At 37.7% G+C, this 11,280-nt stretch overlaps 1 protein-coding gene across 1 annotated transcript; it reads left to right on the top strand.

The window, feature by feature from the left end:
- Positions 1-692: 692 nt before the first annotated feature.
- Positions 693-11,023, top strand: LOC135770899 (NXPE family member 3-like). Its single transcript, XM_065280809.2, has 8 exons — positions 693-748; positions 1,114-1,181; positions 1,408-1,839; positions 5,498-5,913; positions 6,003-6,079; positions 9,614-9,817; positions 9,952-10,289; positions 10,413-11,023. The coding sequence occupies exons 1-8, from the start codon at positions 703-705 to the stop codon at positions 10,605-10,607; spliced, it is 1,776 nt and encodes a 591-aa protein (XP_065136881.2). The 5' UTR covers positions 693-702; the 3' UTR covers positions 10,608-11,023.
- Positions 11,024-11,280: the final 257 nt, after the last annotated feature.

Here is an 11,280-nt window from a genome sequence, read left to right as displayed (position 1 = left end):
GTCTGGATCTGGCCTACTTTTTTTTACATCCCACTTGTCAATACTGCAGGGGAATATAAACTTATGCTGTCTTATGGCTGTAGCACCAAGTTTTTGGGGTGTGGGTTGAGCACATCGCCTCTGGCACAACTTAACCCAGGCCCTTTGGCACAAATCACCCCAGACCTAAAAGTCTGAACAATTAGCTTAATCCAGCAGTTAAGAGCTAACATTATGCTGACTGTATAGACTCATTGTGTAGCCTGCTAAAGCACTAAAACATGTGTGAAATATTTTCTAACCTATCTATAATTGTTTAGACACTACAATCAAAAATCCTTAATCATAGAAATTTTACTTTGAAAGGAAAAAAACATTTTTTGGTGCTAAAATGTGCTTACCTCTCATGCCACGTGTCTCTCTTTTTTTTGAGGATAAGTCAAATTGATGGCTTTTCAAAATGATGTCGTCACATGACCAATTTCTTCTGTGGTTTTCCAGAAATAAGGGGTGGAACTACTTCCCCCTGGCACAAATCACCCCACTCTCCCCTATTATGTTTTGTGGTTTATTGTAAATGTTATACAATAAATAAAAAATATTGGATCACGCCAAGGGACTGCAGGTTGAATAACCTGTTTAGAGACACAAAGACATGATGACGTATATTATAATGTCACTGATTACCCCGGATAAATGAATGTCATTGAAGGAACGCTACACATGGCTTCAGGTAACAAAATGAACCTTGAAACACGCGGACTATACAGTAAGTTATTCAAATTACTTTTTGACATTAATAACATTTTCTTAAGGAATTTATTAGAATACACTCGGTTATTCAAAATACTTAAATAACATCAATAACATAGTAATGAAATAAATAGAACAGTCTATTAAACTAAGTCATTTTGCTGTCTTTTTTTTAGATAAGCTCTCGATAAACAAAGTCGTATAACTGTAACAGAAGCAGCAAATGATAAACACAAATAACATATTTTATTGTTGAATAGGCTACGCGTAGTATTTTAAATATTTTCTCCACTTCTCGATGTGGCCAGTCCGCATTGTTCATTATATTGACATTTCATACAGTACATAAAATATGTTTATGTCAATGACAAATTTTCACAGTTCACAGGGAGAGACCATGTTTAAAGATGTTGTTTATTGGCCTGTGCCTTGGAATTACAGGATTTCTGGTGAGTCTAGTAATTAGTTGTCTTTTACTTTGCATCTTAATCAGTGTATTCGGTAATCAGTTCATTGCTCATTCGTTTTAAATAAACACGCAGGGTGAGGATTGTTATTTTTAATTTTCCACTGTTAATTATTATTTATTCTTAAATGTGTGATGAATTAAAGCCCTGAGAGCTTTCACAACACGTTTAAGAACAGTACGTTAAAAATTCTGACTTTTGATTGTAGGTTTTATGGACTTACCTGGACATTAAAGAAGATAAACATCCTCCAACCAGCTTTTTGTCAAAACATTTTGCAAAACTTTACAACTCCAGAAACATCTCCACCTCTCCTGCAGATGTTCAGCCAGAAATCAGTTCAGAAGACTCAGAGTCAAGTTCAAGTTCATTTTACTCTGAATTTGGAATCAGTTCAGAAAGTTACTCCAGTTTACAGCAGACTCTTCACTGGGCTGGACCAGACACATTAATCACAAGTGTTTCTATGAGTACAAGTCCAGCTCACTCCACTTTCATCATTCAGAACCTGAAAGAAAGCTACCAAATAGGGGAGGAGCTTTTTGTTACTATCCATGCCAGGGACTTTAACAATAGATCTAAACTTTATGGAGGGGATTTCTTTCAAGCAAAGCTTTTCTCATCCAAAAGTCCCCAAAAGGTACTGTATATCTTACTTATCTGCTGTATCAGTGATGTTTACTGAATTCTTATTTTGTAGTCCATTATAATATCTATAAAGACAGCCTTTGTACTTTCAATGTGGAACTAGGCAAAGCTAGAGAGAGTTTCTTCTCAAATATTATAAACAAACATAAACGACACACGCACTCTTTTTGCCACTATAGAGAGATTAACAAACTCCCCAAGTCACATTCCAAGGGAAATGCTCTATGCAAATGCAGTGACTTTGCTTCCTTCTTCTCTGAAAAAAATAATATCAGAAAGGGGATCAGCACATCCTTGAGCTTCGCCGGGGTCAGACAAATCAGACTACAACATCAGAAAGCAGTTACTATGTCTGATTTCGAAGCAGTTGATGGAACATCTTAAAACATCAACCTGCCCCAAGTCTTTTTTCAAAAATGTCTTTAACTGTTTAGAAGCAGAAGTGATAAATTTATTATCTCTGGGAGTTTTCCAAAGTCCCTTAAAACTGCAGTTGTTAAGCCCCTCCTGAAAAAAAGCAACCTGGATAACACCGTATTGAGCATCTACAGACCAATCTCAAATATTCCTTTCATAGGCAAGATCATTGAAAAAGTTGTTTTCAATCAGCTGAACAAATTCTTAAGTTCTAATGGTTACTTTGACAGTTTTCAATGGTTTCCGACCACACCACAGTACAGAGACAGCGCTCATAAAGATAATAAATGATATTCGCCTCAATACAGACACAGGCAAACTATCAGTGCTGGTGGTACTCAACCTCAGTGCTGCTTTTGACACTGTCGATCACAACATACTTCTTGACAGGCTGGAAAACGGGGTCAGGCTTTCTGGGATGGTCCTATGATGGTTTAGGTCATACTTCGAAGGGAGAGGTTATTATGTGAGTATAGGTGACCATAAATCTGAGTGTACATCCATGACATGTGGAGTCCCGCAAGGCTCAATTCTTGTGCCACTCCTGTACAACCTGTATATGCTCCCACTAAGCCAAATAATGAGAAAGAACCAAATTGCTATCACAGTTATGCAGACGACACTCAGATCTACTTCTCTTACTCTATCGCCTAACGACTGCAGCCCCATTGACTCTCTGTGCAAATGCATTGATGAAGTTAACAGTTGGATGTGCCAAAATTTTCTTCCAACATATCCACAACCCATTCGATTGCTTTTGTCATTTGTCTATTTCACCAAATACGACCAATAGATGCATTTACTAATGCAGGTGAAAATTAATATATTAGGGTATAAAATTATATTTTGGGGTATCATTTTGCTATGATGACATGTACTGGGGTAAGATTTTCAATTTAAACTGCCAGGATCAATTGTATTTTATTACACATTACACTATTCAGGGATTTAAGGCAAATAACCAAGGCCGCCTTAATGCACGGGCTTACCTGGGCTGAAGCCCAGGGGCCTCCCAAGTTCAGGGGCCTCCCAAGTTCACGTTCATATTGTTTTGTAACTTGTCAGGTTATCTGTCAATCACTCTAACTGCACGTTACATGGCTGCTGATTGGTCCGTAGTAACTTACCGTGAAATAAAATATCAGACGTAACAGATTTTTCTATTCCGCGTAATGTAATTTAGTGCGCGTTGTCAACTTGGCATTCCTGCATGTTAGACTGAGTGTGACAGAGAAACGGGAAATAATCCACCAACAAATGAAAGAGTAATTTCTAAAATTTCATAATAAGCACTAGTGAGGTGCAGGTCTCTCTCTCTTTCGCGCACGCGTTCGCTCTCTCTGTGCTCGTGCAGCTGAGTCTCTGGCATGCAGAAGTCTCTCCAACCGTGCGCAAGATACTGTGCTGCGGCCACCAAATAAAGAAAGGAGTTCCCGAACATATTAATGCTGTTCGTTGTAATAAAGTTTAAGTTTACTCGCGTTTATATCAGTGACGCGTGCGCAGCTGGAGCAATGTAGTTTGACGCGATGTAAGCTCACAGTACACACATCTGTTGGTTTAGAAAGACGACGCAACTGTAAATGTGCAAGTCAAAGCGGGACAAGACCATCTCAAATGATCATCCCCTGAACGCACCATTCATATTTATAATGTCCTTATCTAAAGATCTTATATACAGGTATGTTCCCTGTCTGTTTTGTGCATATTCATTCGTGTTCGTTTTACATGCGTATGCATAAATACTAAATACAATGCATAGGCTACTATATCTTCAATGGCCTACAAAATAAATAACTGATTAAAAAACAAGATTCTGTCTATAAAGACTTATCTTTTGTTAACATTAATGCATTTTCACTTTAAAACTAATTTTAACTTCTTATATTTTTAAAACTGTGGTGAGCATTTAGTTAGTGTGCAATTTTCTGCAAATTTGTATATTCCAAAAACTATAATAAACATAAAGATATATAAACATATACTCTCACACATTTTGGTTTTATTTTCACCACAAGTTGCTGTGTGTGGTTGTTAAATAAAGTGTCTTGTGTTTATGCTCAAGTGGGCTCAGTGATATGTTAATAATGATATTATGGTGTTTTCTGGGTCAAAGAGGGAAAACTCACTGTTGTATGTATTGAAAGAAACTAATGCATTTTGTGATGAAGATTACCTAGATATTACACTTTTTTTGAATGAGACTATAAATTGAGGCGATGGGGGGCCTCCAAAACCTCTCAGCCCCAGGGCCTCACATTAGGTTAAGGCGGCCCTGCAAATAACATACCCATTTATTTATTATATGATATAAACACAGTAAACAAACCCAGTCACAACTTTTAAAAAATGTACTTAAAATAGTGTACCGAGGTCAAACAATAGATTTATTTGAAGAAAAGATGCAAAAGTGATGACAATCCGCTGTAAAATCAGATCGGGTGTAGACTGATTCAAAAACTGCCGCCAGAAGAAACGATGATGCATCATCTATGATTGTGAAAAGGCATTGGCTTTCGTGTGTCTCGCGACCAATCGCATCATTAGGTCAGCTAAGAATGTGAAGCGCTATGGGCTCTTGTGATCGACTACGTCATGCTGGTTTATGTTTGAATGAGATCTGACTGTGCTTCTTCATATAAAGTAATCGTATGGCTTCAGTTCGCAAGGTTTGCAACGCGAATGGTTTGTTATACGTTTATACTGTTTTATGCAATAAATACCTTTGACTTTACATTTTCTTGCGTGTTGTGTTTAATATGGTTGGGTTTAGGGTAAGGGTGGGGTTAGATGCTCCAAAATATCTTTAAAACCATAAATGTTTACGAACTGGAACCAGCTACCAGAATAGATCAGATGTGCTCCAACAGTAGTCACATTCAAATCCAGACTTAAAACACATCTGTTTAGCTATGCATTTACTGAATGAGCACTATGCTGCGTCCGAACTGATTGCACTATATTTAATATGCATTTTAATCTATTTTATTTCTCTTGTTTTTATTCTTATTTTTAACTGGTTTATACTCTTATTCCTGCTTTATTCTTTATCACACATTTAAAATCACATTTATTTTCTATTAATTTATATTTTAAATTCTCATTTCTATGTAAAGCGCATTGAATGACCTCTGTGTATAAAATGTGCTATACAAATAAACTTACTTTGCCTTGCCTTGCGTTATCTAAACTTCATAGACATTAATTTGAGAATTAATTTTTTTCTGTCACAGGCCAGTGTGTTTGGGGAGGTGGTGGATTTGCTCAACGGTTCCTACTCAGTGCGTTTTCTTCTGCCGTGGGTTGGAGAGGCACAGGTGGCTGTGCGTCTGATCCACTCCAGTGAAGCTGTGCAGGTCCTCAAGCATCACAGAGACACAGACTCTGACAGAGTTTTCTTTAAAGGATATTTTGAAGGACCAGGACCAAATGGGACCCGACTGAAAGAAACAATGTTGTGCAATGTGAAGTGGGACAAAAATGGACTGGAGAGGATGGGGACTAAAGATTGCTGCTGTGATTACAAAGATTCTCGCAGTGGAGAAGAATGGCGCTGTCAGAGACCCAAATCCCTGCCATGCAGCGCTCGCGTGTATCACTCTATGGGCGGGTATAAAAAACGTGTGACTGCCAAAGAAGCAATGTTCATGTGAGAATAAATGCATTTAAAGTGCATCCTATATAGCATTTTTCAGTCATTAACAAGTTTATAGATTGAACACTGATGACTTTTGACAGGAGGCAAACCAACAAAGGCATCAATGGACGAAGAACACCAATCAAGATTCTTTCTTACAATGAAACAGTGGGAATTGGTATGTTAGCCTTTTATATCATATGTGATACGATACCATGCGTGCAACACAAGTTAGTTTAGGTAACAGTGGTGCCTGGTAAGAGGGGTGCAAATTCAAAATATTTCAAAATATAAGAACTGACAGCCGAACGTCAAAGCAACATAAAAGCAAACTCCTCCGTATGATTTCACGAAGCGCTCTTCGCTATTCTAAAGTGCACCTATTTCATTGCTAAAAAAACAACATTATTTTGTGTATAATACAATGTGTTTGCGTGGTTTATGGTTAAAAAAACATTATAAACCCCTTTGAAGCATCTGCAGCAGGCTCGTATTTTGACAAGACGCATGATGAACATGGTTCACATGACGCACCGAACACATATTTTGATATGACGAACCACACACATGACGGGCTAAATTCATGTTGTCTCAAGCTTTGCATCATTCGCCCTCGAAAAAGAAGTTACTGGCCGTCACTGCTAGGATTTCTGAAATCTTATTGGTTGATTGAAATGTTGTCCCAGGGTCAACATAATGTTGCCCTGAAGACATCAACCACTTTGGCAAAATCAGGAGAGCCAATACGCTCAAGCAATATTAGTGTATTGTTTTCGAATTTTAGAATGATGCAGCACCCTGTAAAAGAATGGGAAGCCCTGGGACTTTAGCTCTCAGATAACTTTAACCAAGTTATTTTTTACCTTAAGTAGCCTGTTAGTAGGGCTGTAATTATTTATCGTGTGCGTTTTCTTAACATATACATTTTAATAAATTATGGGGACGTCCCGACACATCCAAAAGACAGAAGGCGCACTCATGCAGAAACTCCAATTGTGCCACAGAAGAAGTAGCATTAAAAACACTATTCCAGGAAATTAATATTTATATTGCCATTCTAGCACATTGTTTCAGGTATTTTAATGATAATAAAGAATATTTTGAATGATGTTGTTTAACGAGTGTTGCTTTTTAAAATGCACGTTATAAACGACTCAGACTCATAATGATTTCTGATTGATAAGGACTTCTTACTTCTTAAGGGCGATTTATAGTCGTAGGCTATCCGTAGCCTGTGTGTAGCTCTGCGTAGCCTGACGCGCACCTCACAAAATTTCTAACAGCACGTCGGCTCTACGCAGACCGCAAGCGCGTAGATTGGTCCACCAGAACCCCTCCCGTCAGGTAAAACTGCGTCATAGGTATTTCCGTTTGAAACTGTGAAAACAAAGATGAGCCAAGTTGAGGAGTGATTTAACGCAAACTGCAACATAAGTCACTGTTTATTTACATCCATCATTGCTGGTCTTCTCAAATTATACACAACAAGTTGCTATTTCTTCTTCGTTTGTGGGTTAACTTGACAAGCTTCTTCTGCTCTGATGGTCGCGCTGCTACTGTGGTTACACGCGTGGAAACTGCCAACCAGCGGTTTCGCGTGTGTTTGCACGTCGACGCGGAGGACGACGCAAAAGTAAAAATGAAAACCGACGCGGAACCTACGCCGTCGCGGCTACGCCGTAGGACCTACGCACGACTATAAATCGCCCTTTACTGACTTCTCACTGTGATTCAGAATCAATTTCAGGCTGGTCTTTTAGTGGGACACGCGATTTATCGTCACAGCCCTACCTGTTAGGGTCATGTCTTGTTTACAGTCATTGTAGGGAAAGGCCAGACCATTAGTGGTGGCCAGTGACTTCTCTTCCAAAGGGTGCGAATTCCAAATATGTGTTCTGAGTGTCACGTACCATGCACATCATGCCTCATGTCAAAGAACGAGCCTGCTACACAAGTGTCAAAGAATTATGATGAAAGAGACGCTCACTTTAACAAAATACTCATAAGACACTCACGTAACACTAAACTCTGTTTACACATGAGATTAAGCGAGTATCTGGCAAACCCGAGCATCTCTTACATGACACGCCAAGCACATATTTTGAAATGATGAGCCACCATATACAGTAAGGAAAACAAGCATTTGAACATTTTGCAAGTTCTCCCACTTAGAAACCATGGAGGGGTCGGAAATTGTCATAGTAGGTTCATGTCCACTATGTATGATTTTTAACTATTTATGTGTATGGTACAGCTGCAAATAAGTATTTGAACACCTGAGAAAATCAATGTTAATATTTGCTACAGTAGCCTTTGTTTGCAATTACAGAGGTCAAACATTTCCTGTAGTTTTCACACAGGTGTTCAAATACTTAATTGCAGCTGTATCATACAGATAAATAGTTAAAAAATCATACATTGTGATTTCTGGATTTTTGTTTAGATTATGTCTCTCACAGTGAACATGCACCTACGATGACAATTTCAGACCCCTCCATGATTTCTAAGTGGGAGAAGTTGCAAAATAGCAGGGTGTTTAAATACTTATTTTCCTCGCTGTATTTTAAAAGAGACTCGTGTGGACTCGAGAATAAGTCTGATTCCAAATGTATTTGTGTACGAGTCATGACCGAGTCAAAATGCTCACAAGTCCATGACAAGACCAAGGGCCTCATTTATAAAGCATGCGTATTCCCAGATTTGATCGTAAAGTGTGCATTAAAATATGGTCTTGAGACAGAGTCCAAGACTGAGTCTCGAGTACTACAACATTGATAATAGAACTCTTTGGCCACAATGATCAAGGATATGTGTTCCTGTATAACTCAGTAGTAGACCATTGTGTTTGCAGCGGAGAAGGTCATGGGAACACAAATACTGATAAAAATGTATAGCTTATAAAGCACTGTAAAGATAAAAGCGTCTGCCAAATGCATAAATATAAGGTATGTTTGAAGAACAAAGGGCATAGAATTTCATGAAAAGAACACCTGTCCAACCGTTTGGCATGGGGGTAGATTGATCATGCTTTGAGGTTGTATTGCAGCCAATGGCACACAGAACATTTCATGAGTACAGAGGAGAGTGGATTCAATTAAATTAAATTCTAAAAAATTCTGGAAGCAAGCATAACACCATGTGTAAAAAAGATGACGTTAAAAAGAAAGTCTACATCATTGAAAATCTGTGGGTAGACCTGAAAAGAGCAGTGCGTGCAGGAATCTCACAGAACTGGAAGACTTGTTTAAGGAAGAATGGGCGAAAATCCCTTAAACAAGGACTGGAGATGGGTACAAAAAGCTTTAAAAGCTGTGATACTTGCCAAATGAGGTGCTACTAGGTGCTAACTGTGCAGGGTGCCCAAACTTTTGCTGTGGGCCCTTTTCATTTTCTGTTATTTTACAAATGTAAAAGATGAAACAAATAATTTGGTTTAAAATATGAAGGGAATTTGTCATATGTAACTTTATGCCTTTTGGAAATCATTTCATCTTCCACTTGCTTCATTGTTTTGACTAGGGGTGCCCAAATTTTTGCATGCCACTGTATGACACTCACAAAGAGCAATTTCTTGATTAAATATTGTGGAACGTAACACTACAGTAAATAGTTTGACTCTTTTAGGATGGACTTTTTATTCCTTCATTTAATTAATTTGGCATTGTGAAATTACAATTTTAACTTAGAGTCACTATTTCACATGTTCCTGCAGATGTAACACAGAAATGTCATCCTGGTTTGCACACACCAGTTCCGGCTGGGTTTTACCTCAATGATGTTTGGAAGTCCTTTGTGTGTAGCACCCGTCATTTTACTACCCAAACAACAACACAGTGCCTGAAAGACAAACACATCCACATGATGGGAGACTCGACCCTGAGGCAGTGGTTTGAGTTCTTGCTGAAAACAGTACCAAGTGAGATAGATATAAATCTCCATATGAATCTAAAAATCATTGAATGTTTACTGGTTCAGTAAGATTTTATCTTAATCAGATAGTTTTGACAAAAAAATTGGGATCATCTTCATTGTTGGCTTTTCTCACTGCAGCTTTGAAGCAGATGAACCTGCATGTTGAATATCACGGAGGTCCTCTTATAGCAGTGGATGTGGAGAACAACATTGACTTACACTGGAGGGCTCACGGTCTTCCTCTGCGCTGTAAGAAAACTGAAGTTTCTAATCTGCACTACGTCAGTAATGAGATTGATGATCTGACTGGAGGACCTCACACTGTTATTGTCTTTAATCTGGGGCCACACTTCACGACATATCCTCTGGATTTCTTCACCCACAGAGTGTTGAGAGTCCGCAAAGCTGTGCTAGATTTGTTACAGCGGGCACCAGACACTATCATTATAATCAAGACTGTAAACACCGGCTATAAGGTAAAAAGTTAATAATATCAAACAAAAAACGTTTACAGAGAAACTTGCATACATTGCATATACTGTATATATGCATGATTATATATATTGTGCCTATAGGTGTATTTCTTTTTTTTCTAATAGGATGTGTTTGGCAGTGACTGGTACTCTTTGCAGTTGGACAGAATCCTACGGTGGGCTTTTCAGGATGTTGGTGTTTATATTTTGGATGTTTGGCAAATGACAGCCTGTCACTACAACAAAGAGAACATTCATCCAGGTCCTGTCATCATCAAAAATGAGATGGACATATTTCTTTCATTCATTTGCCCTGAATAATTTTGTCAGGAGGAAAAGCAACAGTCTTTCTTTATTTCTGTTTATTTATTTTTAGATTGAATTGAAAAACAAGGTAATACACTGTAGTTTTTTTTAGAATATGAGAAATAGTGGTGGAAACTTCTGAAGGTGGCAAATAAATGATGAACTGTCAAAATCTGCACAAAGGCACTGAAAAGGCATTTATTTTCACTAGTTGCACACATTTTCATTGTACCTACATTGCTCATTACTGTTACTTTGCAGGTTTAATTTATATAATCCATGTACATTACATAACAACCCTTACTGCACTGTAAGAAATGCAGCATTTTTATCAAATCAGCATACATTTTTATGTTACTTTAACTTAACAAATTAAGTTAAACAACTTGTTTTAATCAGTTAAGTCAACTTTAATTGAGTCAAAACTCAAAATAGAATTTACTTGCAAAACCAAGTTGTTTTAGATTCATGCTGCATTCTTTTGTAATTTATTACTTGTTTAGCCTATACTTTATTACTTATAAATATTCTCTTAATACTTTTCTTTAGATAATTCTCAGAATTATGCCATGTGGACAGCAAAGAGAGAATTTAATTTTGCAGGGAACATGTCTTGTGTCTTGTGTATACAATATAAAACTTGAAACTTTGAGACAGCTTACTTTTACAATTTAATCTCTTTAAAGAC

The sequence above is a fragment of the Paramisgurnus dabryanus genome, chromosome 8 (assembly GCF_030506205.2).
Source record: "Paramisgurnus dabryanus chromosome 8, PD_genome_1.1, whole genome shotgun sequence".
In the NCBI taxonomy this organism is placed as follows: Eukaryota; Metazoa; Chordata; class Actinopteri; order Cypriniformes; family Cobitidae; genus Paramisgurnus; species Paramisgurnus dabryanus.
The sequence above is the reverse complement of the archived record's forward strand: the minus strand, read 5'-3'. Positions and strand labels throughout refer to the sequence as shown.

Excerpts from the sequence above, each read along its gene's own strand:
- LOC135770899 (XM_065280809.2), top strand. The coding sequence starts at position 703 with ATGGCTTCAGGTAACAAAATGAACCTTGAAACACGCGGACTATACA. Across the intron at positions 749-1,113 it reads TGAAACACGCGGACTATACA|TTCACAGGGAGAGACCATGT; the intron begins GTAAGTTATTCA and ends AAATTTTCACAG. Across the intron at positions 9,818-9,951 it reads CTTGCTGAAAACAGTACCAA|CTTTGAAGCAGATGAACCTG; the intron begins GTGAGATAGATA and ends TTCTCACTGCAG.